The sequence below is a fragment of the Chiloscyllium plagiosum genome, unplaced genomic scaffold, assembly GCF_037043375.1.
Source record: "Chiloscyllium plagiosum isolate Xiang-an unplaced genomic scaffold, Cpla_swu_hap1 HiC_scaffold_16, whole genome shotgun sequence".
In the NCBI taxonomy this organism is placed as follows: Eukaryota; Metazoa; Chordata; class Chondrichthyes; order Orectolobiformes; family Hemiscylliidae; genus Chiloscyllium; species Chiloscyllium plagiosum.
In genome coordinates, this window is record NW_028270154.1 from 41,627,781 (window position 1) to 41,655,377 (window position 27,597).

Sequence of the window (27,597 nt, forward strand, 5' to 3'; positions counted from 1 at the left end):
GGAGCAGATTCATTACCCTCAAAATGAAGAAATGTTTCCTCAGTTCAGTCCTAAATGATCTGCCCCATATTCTGACTACTGTGTTCAGTTGTGCATATGTGTGTGCCCACGCATATGGATACATGCCTGTGTTATTGTGTATGTATAACATGACCAGAGTGGAAGCAATAATAAAGCAGAGTTCGTACTGAAATTATGCAAGAGGATAGCCTGGCCTGACTTTGAAGGGACCTCAACATATGCAGCAAGCATTCCAAACCAAAACTGACAGGAATGATAAATGTATGTAAACTGGGGCCCTGCAATAGTTTATATTAACAACATTTTTATAAAATTCTTTTCCTTTTCTTTGCAACAATACTCTACCTCACTTCCAATAAATTGTCCACTATCATTTTAAAAGCAGACAGGAAATGTTCAACCTACACTACCTTCAATCCAAATCAAAATCACTTCAAACTCAGTTCTAGCTCTAATGATATTTATGAGGTCAAGTCACTGTCAACTCTTTTTGCAAAGCCTATGAGAAAATGGGCCTTTCATTGAACATCCATAAAACAAAGATCCCTTTTCAACTAGCTCCCACAACATAATCCCTCACACCTTGATTAAAATCAATGGTGTGGTCTCGGAAATGGTCAACCATTTTCCATATCCTGGGAGCCTCCTCTCAACAAAGACAGACTTGGATGATGAAATTCATTGCAGTCTGGAGTGTGCTAGCTTAGCTTTCAGCTGACTGAAGAAAAGAGCATTTTAGGACCAGGATCTCAAATCTGAGTCTAAGATCATGGTTAACTCGGCAGCCATGGTCCTCATGCTCCTCTCTGTTTCAGAGACTTGGACAATGTACAACTGCACCTCAAAGCACTGGAGAAACAATGATATCTTCACAAGGTCATCCAGTACAACAGATGAAAGGTAGTCCAACAGCAGCTTCCTCTTTTAAATCAACACGCCTAGCATCAAGGTTCTAATCAGGTAACACCAGTTCCTCTGGTTGGAACACATCATCCCTGTGCCACCAAGCACTTCCTGAAGCAATTACTCTATTTTGAACTTGGTCATGGCAGGAGACTTTCAGGTGAACACTTTAGGGATGTCCTCAAAGCATCCTTGAAGAGACTGAACATCCTTACTGACCAATTTATTTGAGAACACTTTGTTGGGACACATGCAGAAGTGAAACTGAAGCATCAGAGAGAACAGAGAGCTTCAAATATTTCATCTATCCAACTCTTCAACAACCAGCTGGCCCGCACTGTCAGTCAATCACACATTGGATTTATCAATTTATTTTGCAACCTTGTGATTTTTGGATACACCTGCAACAAGTGGTACTACTTGTATCCCATGATCACTGAATCAGGGAGCTCGTGCTCAGAATCATGGTGACCCTGCGCGGAATTGTCCCTGTGCCTAGAGGGTGGAGGAGTGGCAAGATATAAGAGAAGGTTCATCTCCGGCAGGCAACTGCTAGGACAAGTAAAGCTTGTCCTGTGACTAAGTTACTGCTGCCTTGAAATTCTGTGCCTCCAGCTCCTTCCAGATAACAATATTAGTCATGTGTCAGTTGACAATTTACACTTACATCTGTAGTGTTAGGGGGATACCATACACACCACAATAAGCACAATAGCAAAGTATGTTTTTTTTATTGGTTTTGGACAGGTTGCAGGCTCCCAGGGGCATGTTGCCTGTCATCCCATGGCCCCTCTCAGAAGACCGAGTGCTTACATGAATTGAAGGTGCTTTCATTCTTTGACTATCACACTGGTGATCAGTGATTCATCTTGAATGATACAGTATCCTGATAACTGACAATAACACCATTTCAAGGCAGTAGTTTGAACAAACTGGCTTCTAGCTGGAATGATATGGAACAGACATCCTGTTCTTGAGAGACAGGGCAATCTGTGTTACTGAGGTCATGCCAAACAGCTGCCACCTTTATCTGCATGGGGGTCCATTTGGTGATTGGATATTCTAGGACATTTTCTCCAACTGCAAATATACACCGTGCAAAAAAAAAAGTCATTAATGCAGTGGCTAAGAGTCAATTGTCCAGTCAATGAAAGTAGAGGATTAAAATATAATCAGAAATTCAACTGAGATCCAGGCTTACCTCATTTGCCACTGCTATATTTGACTTTTTTCTCACTATGCTACAGTGGGCTCCAACAATGTCCATTTTAACAGGACAATTCTGCACCCACCAAAGTAGACTTCATCCAGTAATATTTAATATGCAGCAACCAAATCACTCCAACAGGAGGAAACATGCTGTGAGATTTTTAACTTGGTACAAAAGGAAAATTTAAGGAAAAGGCTCATTTGCTTGTACTAGGCTCTATTTTATTGCTGCTGTAAAGTTGTTCATTTAATGGGCAAAAAGTGGTCATTGGAGCACAAAATTAACGTGCACTCATTTTGTAGGCATGAAAGCTGCAAATTATGATGCACCTATACCAGTTCAGGTTTAGACTTACAGCACGCAAAATTCATCTCCCATGTTTAAATAATTTTAGTGCTGGTTAGTGTATCTCCAGTGCTACTCTCTTCTTCTTAATGCCTGGGCTCTCTACACACTAGGAGACACGAGATGCAAACAGGCTCTTCTTTCTTAAAGGCAAGCTGCCACCTAAATGGATAATGTGCAAAAGGCTTTCTGCAATTTGCAAATTGAAAACCGGGGCAGACTGAAGGATCCAGACTGAGGGATATGACAGAGGAGGTGTTATCGAAGTAAGTGAGCATGAGATGATGCTTCATGATCCTTGTGGGAATCCTGCAGACTCACAAGGACCAGATTCAGAAAGGAGTGAAAACTCGTGAGTTGGAAAGTCATTCCTGAATTTTGGACCCAAGGACATGATATGATGCCAGAAGATGTCACTACCTCCACTTGTTGACAAGGTCAATCTTTTTCACATGACATCTCCTATCCCATCATACTGCCAGCCTTTCATGTTGCTGAATGCATCACTCTCCCCATCATTCTTCCAGCAACACTCTCTGGCAGTCAGGATTGACATCTTAAATCCAGATCATCTACTTCACCCTCACATACGTACTATTGCAGTAACATGACAACCACCTCTGACTGTTCCCTTGTATATTCAGCTGTACAACTATGCCAGCACAACATCTGAATAACAGCTCTTCAGCACTGATACTCTACCTTCTTCCTCACATGACATGATGGCATATAACAGAGTGGAGTGAGTACTGCTGACAGGAGATAAGAGGCCTTCCAATTCCACCAACTGGAATAACTTGGCATGTTTTGATATCTTGAGAGTGCTTCTTCATGAATTTAAATTGTAGTTTATAGTTTTACTAATTTCAGCAACACTCCACCTGACAATGCTGAAGTTTATTGATTCTCTAAATATCTTGTCTGAAGTGTAGTTAAAAAGTACTTTAGAGTAAAAGGTCAAGACCTATTTAAACCAAATGATAATACCGTAAGCAATAGCAATGAATGGTCATCTGATTACTGGTAGAGAAGGATTTAAACTACATGTCCTCCAATTGCAGCAATCTTTTCCGAAGGAAAAAATACCTTTTGGAAATCCAAGTGCACTAAGTCAACAGATATCCCTTTATCTGCCTTGCTTGTTACTTCCTCAAATAATTCAAAAAATTCATTAAAAGCAACTTCCCTTTCACAAATAATGCTGACTTTGTCTAATTCACTGTGATTTTCTAAGTATTTTGTTATAATCTCTTTACACATGAATTCTAGCAATTTCCCTAGTGCAGATGTTAGGCTAACTGCCCTATTGTTTTCTGCTTTCTGACTCTATCATTATGGGCTATATTACATTTGCTACTTTCGAATCATTCTTTCAGCATCCAAGGAATTCTGGAGGATTGCAACCAATGCCTCTATTGTGTCTGCAATCACTTTTTTTCAGACTCTATAGTGCAGGCTATCAGGTCCTGGGGACTGGTCAACCCTTAAGTCGAATAGTTTTAGCAGTACCCTTTCCATGTTGATGATGATCACTTTATGATTCTCTCTCACTGTGGTTACACTTCAAAAGTATTTCTTTAGCTATAGTTTGGTGTGTACTTTTACACTCTTTGAAGTGTCCCGAGAAGTTGAATAGTACTCTAAGTAGGTATCTTCTTTTTCTTTTATAACTATTTTGAATAATTTCCATATCCATGGGAACATACTTAGCGGTCAGTCTGAACAATTTAACTGCTGGGGAAGGAATCCTGATATGTCCTCTCACAGGATTCAATGAGGATCATAAGACAGTGCAAAATCCAACCATGTTAATCTGAAAACTTTCAAAATGCAAGCTCTTCGTTCAAATATTTTCTGAGGTTAAGATTGAGCATGGATAAGAAACAGGATAATGCATCTCCAGGTCAGCCAAATGGATAAACTTAACTATCCAGTAGAGTCCGTTGACAATACAGAGTCTCTGCAAAGCAGCAGGAGGCTGTTCAGCCCATTGAATCTGCAGCAACCCTTTGAAGAACCATCCCCCTACCCAATCCCTGTAAACCTGCTTTTACCATGGCTAATCCACCTAGTCTGCACACCACAGACAATTTAGGATGGCCAATCCACAGCACATCATTGGACTGTGGGAGGAAACCAGAGCACCTGCAGAAACCCACACAGACACAGGGAGAACGTGCAAGCTCCACACATATAATCGTTTGAGTGTGGAATTGAACGCACGTCCCTGGCACTGCGAGGCAGCAGTGCTAACCACTGGGCACCGTGCTTCCAATTTTTGTGAAAAGACCAAAAATTGTTTTGCACATTACACATCCTATCACGTGGCTAGCCTGGCATTTCCAGAGCAAAGCCATGTTACCATGCCTATGGCAAGCTGCAGGAATCCTGCTCCGTCTCTTAGGCTCCAGGCCACGATAATATTGGATGGTTGAGCTTACCTGAGGTAAGTCCAGGAAGAAATCAAGAGTGAAAGTAGCCCAACAGGTTTGCAGATATTTATGTGAAGCATGGAGGACTAATTCTTTTTGGTGTCTCTTCCACATTACATTTGGTAAAAGAGTATTTACCATTCTTGCTCCACCCAGTCATCTGTCAAACTGACAACTGCAATCTTAAATGCATCATAGGATCCTGAATTATATATTAAAATGGTCCAATACCTGAAACAAGCAAGCACTCTGGCAAGCTATCCAGTGGTAGCACCCTTAGAGAATGATGTCAGTTAGAATGACAGATAATTACTGTGTCACTTACTCTGGCCTAAGTTAAAACCTTTCACAGGTGAATCAGAAATCCTCTTTAGTGAGAAACTAAAGCTGAAAATTTATTTTGTTTCCAGGTGATGCAACTAAATGGGGGAAATAATGATAAAGGGCAGAAATAGGGTAACTGGCTCCACCAAGTGGATGAAATTTAAATCTTATAAATAAGGCACCATAAAATTAATATATATCTTTCTTAGAAAGCCAAGATAAACTGCTAATAAAAAATTTCATTGAGTGTTTAATTACAGGAAAAGCAGTCTGGAGTTACACTGTGTTGTGCTAAAGTTATACAGCACGTAATTGTTGCTGTATAGATAGTAATAATTGGGTATCAAGATCTCCATTGTCACATGGCACTAAAAGAAGCTGTCAATATTATATCAGACTATTATTATTCATCACTAGATTAGATTCCCCACAGTATGGAAACAGGCCATTTGGCCCAACAAGTCCACACCGACTCTCTGAGGAGTAACCCACCCAGACCCATTTCCCTAGACTTATCCTGACTAATGCACCTAACAACATGGACAACTTAGAATGGCAAATTCACCTCAGCTGCACATCTTTGGACTGTGGAAGGAAACCCACACAGACACAGGGCGAAAGTGCAAACCCCACACAGACAGTCACCCAAGGCTGGAATCAAACCTGGGTGCCTGTGAGGCAGCAGTGCCAACCACTGAGCTATAGCAAACAGGTTTTCAGTAGACTTGGCTCCAGATAGCTTACATGCCCTCTTTTCTGTGGTTCGATACCCCAACTTTCATCGTTAAAAAAATGCTAAAACTCAGTCTTTTGCAAGCAGATATTGAGCTATTATTTACTGTACAAGAATTTTCAGGTCATTGTGTTTGTCCACATGACCTTTACCATTAGCACCATGGGCCCCAATCTGTTTTATATTCCTGTGATCTCAGCATTGTTGTCATAAATTGAAGTTGGCAGAAATTACTTCCAATTTGGCTGCAAAAATAAAAACAAGAAAACTACCTTAAATCGTCATAATGTGATTTGACATCGTGTGTAGTATCCTTCTTGAATATGAAACAATGCTCAAGCCCTTAGTGAGGCCTTATTTGGAATGCTGCTCGGTCTTGGTCCCTCTTATGCGGAGTAACATAGATGCTTTGAGAACGCTTAGCGGTCAGAATGAGAACAATTCTGAGCCTAATAAACTGAGTTATTCTGAGAGATTGTGCAGTGAGCTTGAACTCTTAGAAAATAAAGCTAGAGTTCTTGGTCCAGGGCAGAGGCACAGTTTTATGAACTGTGGAGGAAATGCAAACTATATAAGCATGATCATTGTACACTCCTTGACTAAGTATGGTCACTTAAACTGGCCGAGTCAAATCTTCCACAACTGCTTTCCTAATTTGGCATTGGCTTTTTCAATTTTTATTGCCCCATCCAGAAGGTTGTTGGTTAGTATGTGTCTAACCATTATACGTCTGATAATTTGATCATTAAATAATTATATTATGATAATCTGATCATCTTTGAACCTTTATCATCTCTCCTAAACATCAATAATATAAAATTTAATTTAAAGGTTTTCACACATTTGGATCAAGGTAAATTTGATTTGTGAGCTGATAGATAGAGAAGGGGAGCAACCATGGCTGATCTCCACTCGATCTGGTGGCCCACAGCTGACAGGAACCATCAATGACACCAGTAAAACATAACCATTCTCGCAATGTGATGGCTCTGCAGCCTTAAGGAGACACTCGAGTAGATTTTCAACAGGCAGTTGGCCAGTTTTATAACTAGACAGCAAGCTGAAAATGTAGCCGTGTTTTACTGCAGAGTGAAAAATGCTTCTGTAATTTTCTCATTGGTGGGTTTGGATAACAATTCTGTGCCTCACTAATTCTTTACAATCTTTTTCCTACTAACTTCCACAAAATTATCTCTCTCTCTTTCTTGCAGATGTTACTGGCTATCAATTAGAAATGAACAATCTGCCTGACTTTGCCTCTCTCTATCCTATTGTAATTCTGTCAAAGCTAAGATCAGTTAACTAAGCTTACACAGGGGAATGATGTGAGGACATTCTAAACTGAGTACAATGTCAGCTATCACATTTATACACTGAGCCATTGGTACATGCTGTAAGATTTATTCTCATAGATGCAGTATCATTTGCTGTCTTTTTGGCACAGCTGTGAAAAGGATAAAGGGTTTACACATTGGTGCACTGAATATGCTGAGTACAGATTGCTGGGATCAAACAAAACTCCACTGCAAGTTTACTATGGTGTTCCAGTTCTAAAACAAGTGCTTGAAAGAAACTTTTCAAAGTTGTGTAAAAAGATCAAATAAAACATGGAATTAAGTTCCAAGGCTAGACAGAAAGTCCTTTCTTTTGAAATTCAGTCAAAACTATTTTAAGAGCCTAAATGTTGTTACACAAATGCAAATAATATAAGAAAATAGAGACACATTTCAACAATATCTTTAAGGTTTTAATTTAAAAATGGATTACTTGTATGATGCAGTCACACAAATACACTGTCAATAAAAGCATAGAAACTCTTGTCATTTAATTACCATAAAAATGGGTTTGGTTAATCAAGTTTGGGAGCCATGCAAGTTCCTGTTGAGCTACATGCAGCTCTGAGACGGAAGTTGCAGATCTCTGTGCTCAGCTATTAAGGGTTACCAGACCAAGGCAAGAGGATCGAGCCAGGATATAGATCAGGCATTACCAAACTGAATAGCACGATAGAATCAGCTGAATGGTCTACTCCTGTTCCTTTGTTCCTATTTCTGATACAGCCAGCATGGTATTTGTTGCATCAACAATGAGTTTAGCAACTATTAACGACAAGATAGAACATTAGACTGCTGTTGAATTAAACTACAAAAGCTCTAACTTGTTTATTGAAAGTCATAAGTCACATGTCACCAGATTATGGTTCAATAGATTTATTTGAAATCACAAGCTTGAAATCGCTGCACCTTCATCAGGTGAAGTGGAGGGAAAAGCCAGTATAATCTGTGCCAGTGCGCTTCCCTCCACTTCACCTCAAGAAGGACCAGCGCTCTGAAAGCTGTAATTTGAAATAAACTTGTTGGACTATAACCTGGTGTCGGGTGACTTCCGACTTTGTCCACCCCCATCCAACACCGGCATCTTCACATCTTATTTATTTAAAGACAGTAAAGTGGTAATAAAAAGTATCCAACTTTTTCCATATTATAGATCCATAGAACTACATACATTATTAAATCTTTTATAATAGCATTGAGTATGACTTCACAAGCCATAATAGTTCTCATTCCAATGAGTAACAGAATACTCGGCCATAAGTTATAATGTCAGCGCTGCATTAGGGAAATCTAACTATAGCCACAACATTTGTCCATGACTGCTGTTGCTATTGGTGATATGCTGTGAGGTGTCAGTTCAAACGTGATACTGTAATTGCTGTTGCTGGAGAACAGTGAGAACACTATGTACACAATTTATTCCTGTTAAACGAAACAAACATGAATAGTCGACAACTGTGGGAGGGCTGATGCAAGTATTTACTTCTTCTCCTGGTTATCAAGTGAGGTTCTGAGTCAGTGCTCCATTATAGTAGTATGTAGAAATGACAAGGCTGGTTCTGCTTTTCTGTAAAATTTGTCTTATTTAGTGTAATAGAATCTGTTCAGACTAATTATGGACAAAATCTTAATGGGGTCTAGAAAACATGGGCTTAGGTGAGAGTTATGGCAGAAATTGGGCAAGAAATCTGGTGAGGTCTAACTCAATCTCAGGAGCATATTTTATACTTTTCTTGAGCAGTGTAATGAAGTTTTTGCTAAGCAGCAGGAAGTTGCCAATTAGGGGTGATTAGAGCATGTTAAATGCTTCATTAATGGCACATTTCATCTCATTAATATTCAACTTCTCTATCTTAGCAAATGGGCCAACAATCTAGATGTCGAGACTTGTCAATGTGGAAGTGAGGGCTAGTACCTGGTGAATTTAGCTCGCTCACCCTGTATTGCTCAGCATCAAACAACATCTCTATGATCATCATGACCATGATCTCCACAAAGGAAGTATAGGAAAGCAGGGTGGGCATCTTTAAGGTGTAATGTCAGGTCTCGGGGAGGGGACATTGAAGGCCAAATTCAGTGTGGTGGGTCTCCTCATTGGGGAATGGATGGAAATGGGCAATGCTTGTTTACATCCTTAGCAGCCTTTCAAAGATGGCGTTGGTAGAAGAGGTACTAGTTTATTAGTAGATACCTGGTGAGTGCAACACCATATGGTAAGATACAGCTAGAATCAAATGTTAGGGATATCCAAGGGGTTGGTAGGGGATTAATGACACACATTTGGTAAAATACTTGCTAGGCTTCATGGTGAGAATTGCCCCAAAAAGCTTGCACAACTCACACTCAGCCAAAGGACTGAAACAGTCAGCCCAGTGTTCCTTTTGCTGAATTAACTCTACTGGCTGAATCTTATTTTTCTCACCTAAATCTGAGTTTTTAGGGGATGTGTTGCCTGGAGGCCTCGTAAGTTCTCTCGGAACTCAACCAGATCTTACCAAACTCACTCACCTCCACCATCCATGGCATCCCCCCTTGTTGATTATGTTGGTGTCCATCGCACACACTCTGCTGAGTAAACATGAACCATCCTTTGAATTGCAAATACCTTAGATTTTCCTTACCAATTTTGCAAGACTGGGTGCTCTCATTTTAATTTTTAAAATTTCCATCTCATCGAAAACATTTTACTCCTGAAACACATGAATCATGAATCAGACATTTTCAAATGCATTCAAAGGATCAAAGGAATGCAAGTTCCCCTCTTCTACTTTGTCATGGATTGGGAGGGCAATCAAGCAAAACAAAGTACTCTTTGCCTTACACTTTAAAGAAATCAAAGCATCATCACTCCCAAGGTTTTCCTGTGCTTGACTGTGGGAGGGTTTGTTAGCTCAGTTGGCTGGATGGCTTGGCTCTGATACAGAATGAAGCTCACTGTATAGATTCAACTCTTATATTGGCTGAGGTCCTGTCTTCTCAAGCTTGCCTGAGGTGAGGCTTTCAAAACCATGAGGGGACCTGAACTGGGTGTTTAGAGAGAAACTAATCTTGTTGGTAGGAGATAAATCAGAGGGCATTATTTTAAAGTGATTTCTTCTATATTCGCTCATGGAACGTGGTCCAGCTGTGTGGTCCAGCATTTACTGCCCAGGGACAATTGGCAAAAGTATCAAAGATTACATGAGGAAAAGCTTTTATGCAACAAGTGAATGGGGAAGATCACTGGATTAATAATCCAGAACCTCAAATTAATGTTCTTGAGACATGGATTCAAAGCGTACCATGGTAGATGGTAAAATCTGAATTCAATAAGAATCTAGAATAAAAGTTAACCTAATGGGAACCACATAACCATAACCATGTTTATTGCCATAAAGACCCATCTAATTCAATAAAGCCCTTTCAGGAAGGATATCTGCTGGAGTGGCCTATGCATGGGTCTACGTCTCCAACAATGTGGTTGATTCTTATCTGTTGTCTGGGCAATTAGGGATAGGCAATAAATGCTGGTCTAGCTAGTAGTGCTCACATCCCATGAACAAATAATAAAAAACATGATAACAATTTGGAAAGCTGAAACGACTGTCTGGAGGAAATTCAATCATGGCTTTTAAAGGGAAACTGAATAAGCACCTGAGGGAAATAATTTGCAAGGCTGTAGGGAAATGGGAATGGAACTAGCGAAATTGCTCTTCTAGAGAATCAAACCAAATTCAGCAGGCCAAATGGGCTTCCACTGTCCTGGAGCCATCTATGATTCTATCATGTAATCAAAGTTTATAAAAGTCTTAGTCACAACCCTTTGAATGATAAACAACAATAAAAAGAAAAGATGTCTTTCATGATATCAGAACATTCAAAAGCACATTACAGCTAATTGATGTGTACATTCAGTATTTTAGGGTAGGGAACTGATTAAATGTTTCCTTCTGTTTCAGAAATATTTTCTTTGCAATATGAACATAGGATGCAACTAAAATCTTGTAATATTATTTAATTGTTTTTATTTCAGCAACAGAACACTCCAGATAGTCAAAGATGGCAGGCATGTCAATCACCAGCAGAAAGGTAAAGCCGCAATACTTTCTCGCTGAGAATTTTATTTTCCAAACTAATTGATAAAATCAAAACTTGGCACAGGACCATCAACTATTTGTAATCCATATTTTTGTAGAATCAGAATGAAGTTGAGTGTAAATGAGTGAATTCTATAAAATCAATAGTTTCACTACTTATAAATAGCTTATTCATGTATGCTTACTCAGTCCTCTTAATTACTCTGGTTACCTTTTATGCTTTAGAACTGCTGGTTAGAGATAGTCTGGAAATGTTAAATTATTTCTACATGAACTCATATGGCAGACAATTCATTTTGTAGATCTACATAATATATTACAAGATGTGAGCATTTTATCATATTGCTTACTTTATGTCACTTTCTGTTGGATAGATGTAAATAAAGTTAATATAGTAATGGCTGCCTCCAAATAAAAGTATAGGAGAAAGTGACAATTGCAGATGCTGGAGATCAGAGTCGAGAATGTGGTGCTGGAAAAGTACAGCAGGTCAGGCAGCATCCGAGCAGGACAATCAACGTTTTGGGGATAAGCCCTTCATCAGGACAAAATTCTTTGTCCTGATGAAGGGATTATGCCTGAAACATTGATTCTCCTGCTTCTCGGATGCTGCCTGACCTGCTGCGCTTTTCCAGCAGCACATTCTCAACTGCAAATAAGTGTGTCAATCTTAGTGCCATGCACAACTGAAAGTTGGTGACAAGGATAGATGTTTTACTTCATTTGAGAGGCTAAAGACTGAAGAACTGTCAGGAACTCCAAAAGAGGATATTGAGGAAATTGAGAAGTTTAAAATATTGTTTGGTGTAACAATCAGTCAGCAAGGTACCTAAATAAAACATGGAACTGAAGGCATATTTGGGACAATTGGAAAGTCAACCCTAATGAAAAGTACTGGTGTAAAGGTTACACATTTGGCTGAAAGCAAAAAAAATAGAAGATGAGTATAAAGTAAATATTTTGTTCTGACCATATTGGGGCCAGATACTTTTTGAGGTGACATCCAACCAATGATTAGTTTGAGACACCAGTAATACTTGTTCTTCTAAAACTAACATGACTCTAGACTTGTTGTATGGCATGGATGGAAAAGAAATTGCACTGAGAGTTGCAATCCTTGAAAGGAAGGTGTTGTCAACTGAGATTGTTGCAGATTGCATTGTTGAATTAAAGAATCTCTCTCATCATGCTGGGGTATGGCACAAACTTAAAAGTCAACCTTAAGAAACCTTCATAGGCCTAAAGAAGGACAAAATTCAGACTCACCTTTCGAAGAAAGGCAACAAGGTGACAAAGAAGAACTGTGCCGTGGAATCGGCAGGCAGAATGAGTTCCGATTACAAGGAAGATATTGTCATTAGCCAGCAGAGCAGCATCTAAACCATTAAAGTCAAATTCTTGATCTCTGTCAGAAAGCTAGATGCTACCACTACCATAAAAGCTACCTACCATTTAAACCCTGTCATTCTTAGTCACTGTTTTGCCTGGAAGAAAGTCAGTCTTATCCAGATGGCATGAAGGAGTAGAGGTAGCATCGCACTCCAGGTCATGATAAAACTTTAGGTCACAGCCCTGTACTAAGTTCATAATAGATCCAAAGTATGGTCAAGAGCCTGGATTTCCTCGAATCTGATATGATAAATGTGAAAATAGTAGCTGACATTATTGAGAAGGAAGGTCCAAGATTTGTACTTTCCAAGTAAAGCAGCACTTGGGAGTTGAAAGTAAAAGGACTGAAGAAATTATTCCAGCATCCACAGTAAAAATACATTCACTGTTGATATAGCTACATGTGTCTGTAATAGCAGAAAAAGAAAACCAGAAGTCCCCAAATCAAATTTCCTTACAAAAGACTGGTGTGAAATGGGTGAGTCATTTCTACAAGAGTATTCCAATTCTGGACCAGGTTATTATTAGACTGGAATACAATAATGCCTCTGATGATTTGCTGTTGTTACTCATAGCAAGGAAAAAAAAAATCGCTGATAAAAAAGATTTGCTAAGAAGATAGTACTAAAATGGATCATTATATAATCAGTAAAAGTAAACTGTTGAGGAAATGCTAAAAGGGTCCTTTAGCCAACTGAACAAATCAGCCACCTCGGGCTATAGTGAATCGATAAATGTTGAGCCCGATGTCACAAGTGTTGAGATTTTAAGAAGGCGGCCAACAATTCTGGAGGCCAGAAGAGCTGGTGTCAGATAAAGGTCCACGTCGTATGAGAAAAGTTTGAAATATTCTGATTTCATGACATTGATAAAAAAATGGAACATTGATTTTCAAATTCCATCATCTGATTTTGCTAAAAAGAACACAAACCTTAGTTGTGGCCAGCCAAAGAGGTCGAAAAGAGAGGAACTGATTCATCCTTCCTGACCTGGTCATAACACTGAGTATGAATGAAATCAAATGTAAACTAATAGCCTCATATCACACTGCGAGGAGATCACTTTCTCCTCGAAGATTTTAACCTACTGCGAATCCTCTTACAAGGATGCCTTCCTTGAAGAAGCTCTCTTCCTCCCGCTCATATCACACTGCATCAAATATACTAAAGGAAGAGAGAAAATGCTGGAAAATCTCAGCAGGTCTGGCAGCATCTGTAAGGAGAGAAAAGAGCTGACGTTTCAAGTCTAACTGACCCTTTGTCAAAGCTAAAAAAAAGGGAGAAATAGGGAGGTATTTATACGAGGCTGAGAGAAGGTGAGTCATGGCTGCAGAAGCAAAGGTAGCAATAAAGAGGTGATAATGACAGTGCATCGAGAGATTATAGGGAGATTAGGAGCTGTGAATGACCAAGGCTGAAGCCAGTGCTATGTGACAAAATATGTGGGGGATGGGGGTGAGGGGTGAAGCAGAGGCAAAATGGAAAACAGAGGAGAAGGGTAGCAAAGAGGGAAGAGGAGAGAAACAGGTGATGAGAGAGTGGGGAGCGAGAGAAAGAGAGACAATCAAGAAATAAGAGATACAGAACAGTAAAAAAAAAAGATATATAAAAAAAGATAAATAAAATAAATGAATGTCTGGCGTACTGACCTCTACCTCGCAGAGGCTGAGCGCCAACTCTCAGATTCCTCCTCCTACCTCCTCCTAGAGCATGACTACACCACTGAGCGTCAAGCATCGTCACCAACACTGTGACTGATCTCATTTCCTCTGGATGCCTCCCCCCCCCACAGCTTCCAACCTCATAGTTTCCCAACCCCGGACAGCCCGGTTCTACCTACTCCCCAAAATCCACAAGAAGGACTGTCCCGGCAGGCCCATTGTGTCAGCATGCTCCTGCCCCACTGAACTTATTTCCTCCTACCTCGACTCCATCCTCACTTCTCTGGTTCACTCCCTCCCCACCTACATCCGGGATTCCTCTGATGTCTTGCGACACATTGACAGCTTTCAATTCACAGGCCCTAACCACCTTCTATTCACCATGGATATGCAATCTCTTTACACTTCCATCCCACACCAAGATGGCTTGAAAGGTCTTCTCTTCTTTCTCGAAAAGAGGCCCAAACAATCTCCATCCACCACCACTCTCCTCCGCCTGGCTGAACTTGTTCTCTCTCTCAACAACTTCTTCTTCAACTCATTCCATTTTCTCCAAATCAAAGGTGTAGCAATGGGTACCCGCATGGGTCCTAGCTATGCCTGCCTTTTCATGGGGCATGTGGAACATTTCTTGTTCCAGGCCTACCCGGGTCCCCTCCCACAACTGCTTTATCGGTACATTGATGACTATTTAGGTGCGGCTTCATGCTCTCGAAAAATTTCATAAACTTCGCTTCCAGTTTCCATCTCCATCACCTTCACTTGGTCCATCTCCAACACTTACCTTCCTTTCCTTGACCTTTCTATCTCCATTTCCGGCAATAGTCTATCCACTAATATCCATTACAAGCCCACTGACTCCCACAGCTATCTGGACTACAGCTCTTCTCGCCCTACATCCTGTAAGGACTCTATCCCTTTCTCTCAGCTCCTTTGCATCCGCCGCATTTGTTCCGATGAGGCCACTTTCCAAAGTGGTGCTCTTAATATGTGCTCCTTCTTCTCCAACCGTGGCTTCCCACCTACAGTTGTTGACAGGGCTCTCGACAGTGTGCGGTCCATCTCCCGCGCCACGACCCTCATCCCCATCACTCCCCTCCCAGAACAAGGATAGGGTCCCTCTTGTTCTCACCGTTCACCCCACCAGCCTTCACATGCAAAGAATAATCCTCCGCCATTTTCGCCAACTCCAACATGACGCCACCACGAAACACATCTTCCCTTCCCTCCCTGTGTCTGCATTCCGCAGAGATCGTTCCCTCCGGGACAACCTAGTCCATTCCTCTATCACACCTAACACCTCTCCCATCACACACGGCACCTTCCCATGCAATCGCAAACGATGCAACACCTGCCCCTTTCCCTCTTCCATGCTCACCATCCAAGGCCCTAGACACTCATTTCAGATTAAGCAGCGTTTCACTTGTACCTCTTTCAATTTGGTCTATTGCATTCGTTGCTCCCAATGTGGTCTCCTCTATATCGGAGATACAAAACGCCGACTGGATGATTGCTCTGCTGAGCACCTTCGGTCTGTATGCAATCAGGTCCCGGACCTTCCCGTGGCTTGCCACTTCAACACACAATCCTACTCCCATACCCACATGTCTGTCCTTGGCCTGCTGCAATGTTCCAGTGAAGCTCAACACAAACTGGAGGAACAGCATCTCATCTTCCGATTAGGCACGTTACAGCCTGCCGGTCTCAACAATGAATTCAGCAACTTCAGATAATTTTATTTCATTTATTTTATTTATCTTTTTTTATATTTTTTTCACTGTTCTGTACCTCTTATTTCTTGATTGTCTCTCTTTCTCTCACTCCCCACACTCTCATCACCTTTTTCTCTCCTCTTCCCCCTTTGCTACCCTACCCCTCTCCCATTTTCCATTTTGCCTCTGCTTCACCCGTCCCCTCCTCCCCCACATATTTTGTCACATAGCACTGGCTTCAGCCTTGGTCATTCACAGCCCCAAATCTCCCTATAATCTCTCGATGCACTGTCATTATCACCTCTTTATTGCTACCTTTGCTTCTGGAGCCAGGACTCACCTTCTCTCAGCCTCGTATAAATACCTCCCTATTTCTCCCTTTTTTTAGCCTTGACAAAGGGTCAGTTAGACTCGAAACGTCAGCTCTTTTCTCTCCTCACAGATGCTGCCAGACCCGCTGAGATTTCCCAGCATTTTCTCTTTTGGTTTCAGATTCCAGCATCTGCAGTAATTTGCTTTTATACTAAAGGAAGATGCATACAGATTCTGAAGAGACTTTTCAGTGACATTTTCTAGGTGACACACTAGGCAGCAATTTCCATGTTTCTCTTCAACACTGGCTAATTTTTTTTTCTTCTCTAAAGAATAACCCCAGTCTACAGCAGGTTTTTAACATTATGAGTTAGTGTTTAAAGATACTCCTGAGATAGGATTGCTTTTCTAATGCTGACGACAGTAGCAAAGTAAGGGAAAAGTAAGATACGGTGAAGATGGTCCATGAGGCCAGAAACTTTAGAGAGTTCAGTGCTGGTCTGAACATCATGTAGAAAAACCACTGAGGTGATCGAAATTTGGTTTGAATTGTTGAGGACAGACAGGTCCTTTCATACGTGTTAAGATTGTAAATTCTGTCATGTAGGTCATTTGCTTGGAAAAGGAAATCTAATAAATGATAAATTTCCAGAGCCCAAATCCAGCCCACAGTGAAAATCAGAAACCAGTCAAAAAGAAACTGAAAGTTTGCCAGAATTTCAGAATCCAACAGTACAGTGAAGTAAATCAGGCTCTTTGATTAAGGCAAATCAATCATTGCCACAATCTCAACCTCTAAGTGTCAGTCAAAAATCCTGTTTGACAAGTGGGAATGTTGAGAGAGTAGTCAAACAAAAATGGAAGGAGCTGCTGAGACAGACACCAAATAGCTTAATTGAGTGCATGTTCGAAGGAAGATGGAATTGCACTGTTCTTTTAATCATTTCTTGTCAAATGAATATATTCTTGTGGAAGACATCCTGGTGTTAAGCAAAATCAATGTTCGGTACATACAAGTTACCCTGGAAGTAATGGCCAGATAAGTCCTGCTTGTGAAAACAAATATACAATCCATGTTGTGATGGAGGCAGGTTCAACTGAGGCATCCAAGAGAGCATTAGATAATTATTTAAATAGAAATAAAGTACAAGGTTACAAGGAAAAGGTTGGGGATTGGCACTAAGTCAAAACACTCAGAAAGCAGATGTAGACACGATGACCCAAATCACATCTTTCAGTATTGTAATAATTCTAAGATTCTGAGTTTTTGGTAAAAGTAACTGGTATTTGTTTAGTCCTGTTGTGTTTTTGGAACTCATGTATGTTTACATTGAAATACATCATGGACAAGTTGTTTTTTTTAAATGGGAGGGTATGTAGTATATTGCAAAATCCGCAAGTTTCATTACAATATCCTCTCTTTTGGGGAGGTGAAAATAAAATTAGTTCAATGTTTGCTTGAAGTTGGACATACACTAATTTTACTCAGTCCAATGCACAACAAGATGATAAGAATAAGGAAACAGATGCTAATATTTGGGAGAAGTTGAATCAGAACTGGATGCTCAAGTATGGCCTCACATGGTACAATCTGAAGGTGAAAAATGGGACAATGTATCCTTGAGCCAGCTGATACAATCCTGCTGAAAAATACTTTTTTAAAGAAAGCAAGAGATGGTTTTAAGATGCTCAATGTCTTTAAATATATGGCATAATCCATATATGCAACTAAGCCTGCGAAAAAGCAGCAAAGAGCTCTTCGGTGTAGTAACCATAATGCAAAGCATTTGATCTTTCCATAGACAGAAGCTCAGTTCCAGAGAGGTTGAAAATGAGAATGCATCGATTCAAGAGAAGCACTATCCTCCTCGCTTCTTACAGAAACCAGATGAGAATATGGTAATTCAGCAGTATGGGCTCTGCAGAATAGATTGCAAGGTACGCTTTTCCAATTAAAAATTCCTGATGAAGGGCTCTTGCCCAAAACATCAAATCTCCTGCTCCTCAGATGTTGCACTTTTTTTGATTAGATTACTTAGAGTGTGGAAACAGGCCCTTCAGCCCAACAAGTCCACACCGACCCTCCGAAGAGCAATTATCATGGCCAATTCACCTAACCTGCACATTTTTGGACTGTGGGAGGGAACCCACGCAGACACAGGGAGAATGTGCAAACTCTGAGGCAGGAATTGAACCTGCATCTCTGGTGCTGTGAGGCAGCAGTGCTAACCACTGTGCCACCATGCCACCCACACTCTACTCTGATCTCCAGCACTTGCAGTTCTCACTTTTTCCAATTCCAACTTAAAAGTTTTTCAGTCCCTGTGTAAAGTTACTACAAAATTATATTTCTTCCTGGCAAACCAATGGAGAAAGCAAGTGAGACAACCTGTGTTTTTGTGATATTTATTGAGTAGTTAGTATGTTAGATCAAAAACAGATAATTATAGAGTTGTTTGCTAGGGCTTTAAAAAAACTGAGAATGTTAACTCCACTTTATTTCCATTTTAAATCCAACTCAATTAAGTTGTGTCCTCTGACCCCAAGTTAGGAAACAATTCTTAATCTTTTAAATTTATACCAAAATAAATATATAAATTAAACTTGCACAGAATTTCAAGTTTAAACAAAACAACTTCAAAGGCCGGTCTTCTGGAACAAAACTACAAAATACTGGTAACACTCAGCAGGCTGGGCAGAACTTGTGGAGAAATGGATGAATTTATTCTTAAGTACTGGACTCTCATCAAAACAATGGGCATGTTGCAGGTTAAGATGGTGTGTGTCAGTTCTTGCCATGGATGTTAACTCATCTGCTTTGTATTTTCATTATTCAAAGTTTGTGAGAAGATTTGTAGCTCGGGTGCTCGTTGCTGTGGTTCTGTTTGCCGAGCTGGAAGAAAAACGAAGGACCCGATACCCAGCATGAGCAAAACTAATGTAGTGTACAAAATCCCATGCAAGGACTGCACAAAACACTATATAGGACAAACAGGAAGACAGCTAACGATCCGCATCCACGAACATCAACTAGCCACGAAACGACACGACCAGCTATCCCTAGTAGCCACACACGTAGACGACAAGCAACATGAATTTGACTGGGACAACACTACCATTATAGGGCAAGCCAAACAAAGAACAGCCAGAGAATTCCTAGAAGCATGGCACTCATCCACAAACTCCATCAACAAACACATCGACCTGGACCCAATATACCGGGCACTACAGCGGACAGCTGAAACTGACAACCGGAAGCGGCAGGGACATGCCACTATAAATGCTGGAGGAAACACCACAGAAGCGCTTCACAGGAGGCTCACAAGCACTGAGGATGTCACCTAGACAGGGGACGAAACGTTTGCAACAAAAACTTCCAGCTCGGCGAACAGAACCACAGCATTTTCAGTATTATTTGTTTAAAATTACAGTTTATCTGCTGTTTTATTTTTGCTGTGAATATAAAACAAAAATCATACATCGGTTTTTGTAAGATTATCCATTTTAACCCCTTCGACTGTATGCATATAAGAAACTGAAAAATCCACTGACAATTTCAAGTACAAATCATTGTACAATGCCATGTAACAACAACAACAGCAGATCATTTACACTTGGTGCCCTGCTGATTATTATATACAGTCATAGAGACATAGAGATGTACAGCATGGAAACAGACCCTTCGGTCCTACTCATCCATGCCAAACAGATATCCCAACCTAATCTAGTCCTACCTGCCAGCACTCTGCCCATATCCCTCCAATCACTTCCTATTCATATACCCATCCAGGTGCCTTTTAAATGTTGCAATTGTACTAGCCTCCATCACTTCCTCTGGAAGCTCATTTTCCATACATGTACCACCCTCAGCGTGAAAAATCCTTTGCAAGCACAGTTCAAAACTCTAAGTAGCACATTTATTGTTGCATTTACAGGTCAGCGGTCTGCCACCTCCAGAACTTATGTGGTATTTAAATGGTCGACCTGTTCAACAGGATCTTGGGCATAAGATGCTTGTATCAGGAAAAGGTGTACACTCACTCATCATTGATGCAGTGACAGAAAGTGATGCTGGGCAGTACGAATGTGTAGCCATCAATCGTGCTGGCCAGTGCAGATTCACAATAAACCTTGAAGTTGAAGGTGAGTGTTTTCTTTAAATTATTAGATTACAGAAAACACAACGTTCCTGGCAGCTAACAGCAAGAGGTCAATTAGTCTCATTAACAAGCCAATCGATACTCATGAACACTGAACACACTGTGATTTAGTGGTGGCTCATGGATGAACTTGGATGAACCCACCCCCATGGAATGCTGTTCTGCAAACCCAGTCAGATTTGCCGCTTGCCTCTCAGAGGTTTGTCTCATTCCTCCATCCTACCACCAATGCAATACTCATCCAATGCTGCCCATTCCACCTCCACACACCTTTGGTCTGAAGTTCCTTGATGATCTCAGGTGCATTGCTGCCATTTAGCATCATCTCCTGCTGACACTGGTGGCAAAGAACAGCTACCAGCCTATGACTGGCCAGCAGTATTGTCCGGGCAGGACTTCTGCCACCGTGGACCTCATTCATGAATATTTAATTTTTTGGCTCTACTATGGAACTGATGGTCTGTAGTTGTTCAAGACAGCAACTCACCATCACTTTCTCTAGGGCAATGAGGGATGGACAATAAATGCTGGCCTAGCCAGTGATGTCCACATCCCACGAATGAACTTATAAGTAAGTAATTAAGATGATTGAAGGATTTGAAATGGTAGATTGTGAGAAACTATTTTCTCCCAGTTCAGAACAATGTGGTGAGGGAGCGGATGGATATAAGTTCAGAATTCAAACCTGGCTGTTTAGGAGTGTTGTCAGGAAGCACAAATAGAGGTGGAAAACTGGAACTCTGTCTCTTAAACAGCATTTGAAGTTAGACCATCTGAAAGTCAACACTAATATTGATAGATTTTTGCTAGATAAACATATTATACCTGCAAAAACACAGCAAACAGATGGAATTAAAATACAAGTCAGCGACGATATTACTGACCAGCTGAACTGGCAATGCCTGAATGGCTGACTCATCTCTGTGCTCTCTGCTGTTCAAACTACACTTAATATCATTGTGAAGACTTGTACATTTGAGTTATGGTGAGAAAGAGGGAATCATATTGCTAGCAATGGCTAATTTTTAAAGCATCTAACACACAATTAATTCTTAATTAAAATTTAATTTTAACTTGTCAAAAATCTGACAAGTTCATGTTGGTTGTCTGAGTCATGCCTCACTCAAATTTTATTCTCTGTTGAGGTCACCGGACAGGAAAACCAGATGAGTTATAAAATTAAAGTACAATAGACCCAACAACATCCCAACCACTATTCAGCCAAAATTACCCCCTCTAATTTAGTTCTTTCAATATGTGCTAGGTGTTCTGATTCATTCACCAAATGTAGCTTGGGTTTCAAGGAAAAGAAAATCAATATTGGATGCCTATTAGATACAAAATTTATTCCATGAGGAAAATGCTCTCAGCGATGAAATTGGGAATGTGCTGTGATAACTGACACATTAATCTATATGTTGCTGCTAAAGGTAATATTTCATTAAGATCAAACCCATTACAAAGTAATTTGTGTTGCAACTTTTTTCTTAAAGTACGTGGAGCAATTCAGGCACCAGAATTTATTTACAAGCTCCAAAATTCAAGAGCTGTTGAAGGGAGAAAAGTGAAGTTGGAATGCCTGGTGACTGGACAGCCACAACCGATAATCTTCTGGAGAAAGGATCATGAAATGATCAAGCATGACACCGACAGAATCAGGTCATTACCAATTTTTGTAATTCCAGTGCGAGCTGGACAAACCCCTTCGAGAGTCAGGGCTGGATCTTCCTCTTTGATATGGTAATTGTGAGTCAGTCCATTTCCTTATGTGGTAATTCCCATCTCTTGCCTGCCACGCTATTTTCATTGTGGGGTGGTGGTGGACTGGAGTCAGGGCTGCTGCCTCGCTGTCCTATGGCAAAACCAGAGGCAGGACGATGCCTTCCCAGGCACTTGGAAATGGCCACCTTCACTTTCTAGAACATCAGCCCAGTTCAGCAAATGAGGCCCCCAACCCTTGCCCTCACTCCTCCTAATCTTATCTGCTCGTCATTTTCTTTTACATTTTCCCATATCCCCTTACCCCATGCCTGCTTCATTCCCCTATACCACATGACTATAAAAATGGCATTGAGAGGGTCTTTGAGATGCTTGCAAACTGTCAAAACAAACAAAACATTAATATTTGTTATTCTACTACAACATCAAAAAAACCACCATAAGACATAATCATTCAAAATCACTTTAAGCTCCTCTTGGGAGCACACAACACTCTCAATATAAATAATTAAAAGTCCAATTGACAGCTGTGGCAACAACTCCTGTTAAGCCGAGTCCATTAATAGGGTTGGGGTTTAGCCAAGCATTCAAAATGAGATTCCATTGTATAACTGTATTAGCAAACCTCTGGATCTGAATATATTTAAGCCTTTGAAATCATTCAAAAAGCTCAATCATTTGTTTATGCTTTGAAGCAGTATATTATTTCACAGAAGACACTACATCCAGTAGATAAAGTAATCTAATACATCTGAAGACTTTTCTACTTTCAAACATTGTTCACTTTCCTTATTTGAAAAAGTCTTTTCAGCAATCATTCCATTAAAAACAGGTGTAAGTTATCTTGCTGTATTATCACCCCCATGATGGAAACATGGCACTGGAGTTTCTGGCTGCCACCTCATGACCTGTATCCTTATCCCATGCATTTGAAGATTGTCAGCAACAGGGATATGGTCAGCTATTCTAGAATCAGATATTCCCTGTTATTTTTAAAACCCAATTTTTCAATTAAGAAATCATACTTCAAGTTAGAGATTATGTTTTGCATTTTGGAAACACGGGTTTCAGTGCCAATGTGTCACCAGGAACACGTGTGTCATAGTAATTGGTGGATTGTATCAAATACCCATCCCTTTCGCAGTTTGCAGCAGACAGAGTACTGACCCTATTCATCCAATTCACATACAAAACTTAGAACATGGTGTCTAACATTATATGTGAGTCTCATGTTGCATGGTACTTACTAGACATTCCTGATTTAGGAATCACACTACCAACTAATTTAAGATTATAATTCATTCCTGTGATATGTCTCAGCTTTTCCAGAAACTATATATATTAATCTGCAGTGAATTCACCTCTGCATGAATATAACCCATCATAGCAACTTTTTTGACTAAACAGAAGCCAGAGTGTTGGGGGAGGAGGGGATGCAATGGCTCCCTGGTACACTTGCAAAATAATCAGCATCCCTTTTCCAAAGCAGCATAATTGTTGTCCACTTTAAAAGTTGGCATTCTTGTGTTTGTTCTGTTGAATGCAAGATTAAAAATTTTGACAGTACATTTCTGGTGAATTTTGATATTTGAGGATTCAATTAAAATTATTGTGCATACTTTTGGTAGCAATTTATATACAGGCTTTAATCTTTGTATTACAGCCTATATCATAGGAATGATGGTAAAGTTGGCCTTGAAATTTTCCCAGTCGATAAACGTGATGCTGGCTGGTATACTGTATCTGCCCAAAATGAAGCTGGATCAACAATCTGCACAGCAAGACTAGATATTGCTGGTGAGTTGCCTTCAGAATCAATTTACTATGCATAAACTTTGGCAATGTTCAAACATGGTCTTCTACAAACGGATACCAAGTGATCTTGTCAAATACCAAAGAATGGCCCTCGTGCCATCCATGTTTAAGGCGAACCAAATCGTTAAAGGAGGCATCAAAAGGATTAACCCTGATTGGTAAGGATACATTCAATCCAGTCAGGAGCTCCTGACACTTTTTATTTGGGGTGAGTTTTGAGAGGGCTAGAAGAGGCAACAAAGAAGATGGCCATTATGTTTACTCTTCAGGATCTTCTTCAGAGAAGTGGCAGGATGAAGCCCATTATCATCGAGTCATATGGCATAGAAACAGGCCCTTTGGCCCACCATGTCTGTGTTGACCAACAAATACCAAACTTCACATATCCTATTTATCCTCACATAGCTTACTATGGTCGAGAGTCCACTATGCACTGGCATTTACTCTTCTAACGCTTCTTAAATGTTGTAGGAGTACCTGCTTCCATCACCCTCTCAGGGAAAACATTCTGTAGACCCACCACCCTCTGGATGATTTTTTTTCTCAGATCTCCTCAAAATTACTTACTCTTCACCTTAAACGTATGCCTCTGGTCTTAAACATGTCTGCCATGGGGAAAGGATTCTGATAATCTACCCTGTCTATGGCACTCATAGTTTTGTATACTTCAATCAGAGCCACCCTCAACCAACCTCCTCTGCTCCAAGGAAAATAAACCCAGCATATCCAGTCTCTCCTCATAACTAAGACTTTCCATCCCAGGCAACATTCTGGTGAATCTCCTCTGCACCTCCTCCAGTACAATCATGTACGTCTGATAGTGTGGTGCCCAGAAGTATTCCACCTGTGGCTTAAACAATGGTTAATAAAGTTGTAACAAGACTTCCTTGCTCCTGTATTCTATACCCTGGCTAATGAAAGCAAGCAACCTGTATTCATTCTTCACCACCTTGTCTACCTGTGCTGACACCTATAGGAACCTATGAACTTATACAGGAAGGTCTCTTTGTTCATCAGTACACCCTGGGTACTTACCCTTCACTTTGTATGTCCTTCCCTTTTTGGACCTTCAAAAATGCATCACATTTGCACTTATCAGCATTAAATTCCATCTGCCATTGCTCTGCCTAATTTACCAGCTGGCCAATATCAGATGTAGCTTGAGACCATCCTCCTTACTATCAGTAATTTTTATGTCATCTGCAAACTTACTAATTATACCTTCAAGATTCACATCGAAGTCATTAATGTACATAACAAACAGCAAGGGTCCCAACATTGATCCTCTGGTACACCGCTGGACACAGGCTTCCAATCACAAAATCACTTATACTTCCAACTCTGCTAATGGATGGCTGAACCAGTAATGCTCAACTTCACATCCTTTAGGGTTGATGGAAGAGAGATTAGAGTCATACAGGGAGGGTGATCAGGATTGAGAAAATGGAAATAAGGGCATAGAAGATGGAGTTGAGAGACTGCTTGAACTTATTAACAGCTGTAGAAGTAGCTGAATAGAAAGTCATAAATTCTAGTTAGTTAGGATTTTGAAACTGCATTTGTAAGTGAAACAAGGAAAGAATTTCTCCAAGGATGGATGTGGAAGGAAGGGGTGTTAGAAAAGGGTAGAAGGATGTGGATTCTGAAAGACACAAGGAATTAGTTAAGATCGTCTCTTCAGTGATTGAGACCGTGAGAATAGAGAGGTCTTGGGAGATGGTAGCAAAATTATATTGCTTATCAGAACATTATTTTTTACATAACTTTAAACAAATTCTAATAATCACTTTCTCCATTTGCTTCCCATAAGCATGGCCAGTAAAACAAGCTCCAAATACCAAGCCGCTGAAGGTGCGGCCAACATTTACCCGATATTCAGTGCTGAATGGTCAAGGATTCCTGCCAGACCCAGGGTCCCAATATGCAGCAACATCACACCCTGGTTTAGTAGAGAGTGATGAATTGTGATCTCATTGTATTTCAACTCAGCAGACAATGTTAACTTTTCAGCAAATGGAATGTAGTATGCTTTATCGCACCTTATTATACACAAAACAATTAGTTTTGAGTATACATTTATATTTAGTTGTAAAAATGCAAAAATACTACAATATATAAGTGTTGCACGCTAAGGTTTTGTAGTACATGTACATACACTTAAGATATGCATCTTAGCAGAAAAACATTTACTATATGGTAGATAATCAGTTGAGATGGATGAGAAAATAATTATATGAAAGTAAACAAATAGAATAATACATGCTAAACTGATTTCATGGTATTCTGCCTTGTAATGTGGCTGTGGTAATGGATTTGAGTAAAAAGTAAAACACTTTATTGTTTGTAAGTTCTTTTAAATAGCAGCATGCACATGAAGTTCTAAGACCAAAACACGTTGCATGTAAACTATACAGCAGACTAGGCTTGTACATATTAGTTTGAAGCAAATGTAGTTTGTAGATTGAGTGGGTGTTAACTTTGTGAAATTCTGTAACCTGAAAATGGGGAGCAGTAAACTGACACTAATGGATGAAACAACATTGTTAGAATATTACCAAGTAATATAAAAAGCTAGTCTTAAGTACAATGACATTTCTTTACAATCTTTGACATCTATGACTAGCTTAAGAGCTCCACTTACCTGGATAAAAGCAATTTTCTGCCAATTCAGGCACTCAGACCTGGAAAGGGGTGGACATAAATTTTCACTGCAGCCTGACATTTGCGGAAATTTGTCTTTCTGCACAAATTATTCTGTATGTGTTATTAAAGAGATACAGCAACATGGAAATACATTTGTACAAGAATACCATGTTATACATTAATTTGCTTGCAGAGTATAGAAGTTGTGTATACACACACGTTAAATTTGTTGATGAGCATTATATCTGCCCTAGAAACTAATATTTCTTTCAGCTGTGAAGAGGCAAATGATCCATTCAAAAGCATTACCCTTCGATAATGTATAACTACAATTAGTGAAATGATTGCTGCTAATAAATAGAAACAATTTAAAATTAACTGGTGAAAATACAAAATCCTACAAGGACATAGTCCAAGCCAATTTTATGATGCTTTTCTTGAAGAAGTTACAAACCATCCCCAGTCTATAACAATAACAACAATGATTTTTAACTCATTTACCACTCTCATTCATTCCTGGCTTTCCACGTTGTAAGTCAGCATCATAAATCACAGCTTTCCAGAATAATGGTCAATAAAACCATGTTTCTTCACAACTTCTGGTAAATTAAAAATATGGAATGTTTTGCTTTGCAATTTTTAACCTTTGTTGATCAATAAAATAATCCAATATTTAAAATTTACTTCTGAAACTGCTTAAAATTAATTTAAACAACTGTATGTCAGGAGACACCATACAAATTGAGTGTATAAATTACCAAAGATGATTTTCATTTGTGTTTTGCCCTGATATATAAAGGGTTTCTTAG

The 27,597-nt window shown here is 39.9% G+C and overlaps 1 protein-coding gene across 8 annotated transcripts in view; it reads left to right on the forward strand.

Annotated features, from left to right (window-relative positions):
- Positions 1-26,480, forward strand: part of LOC122556630 (myotilin) — a 144,834-nt gene extending 118,354 nt beyond the window's left edge. For all 8 annotated transcript variants that reach the window (XM_087995326.1, XM_043703556.2, XM_043703557.2 and 5 more), the window contains 6 exons: positions 11,315-11,370; positions 18,254-18,389; positions 20,387-20,594; positions 22,105-22,270; positions 23,994-24,127; positions 25,956-26,480. In XM_087995326.1, coding sequence (XP_087851452.1) covers positions 11,315-11,370; positions 18,254-18,389; positions 20,387-20,594; positions 22,105-22,270; positions 23,994-24,127; positions 25,956-26,113 — 858 coding nt within the window. In that variant the 3' untranslated portion in view covers positions 26,114-26,480. The remainder of the gene's footprint in view (positions 1-11,314; positions 11,371-18,253; positions 18,390-20,386; positions 20,595-22,104; positions 22,271-23,993; positions 24,128-25,955) is intronic.
- Positions 26,481-27,597: the final 1,117 nt, after the last annotated feature.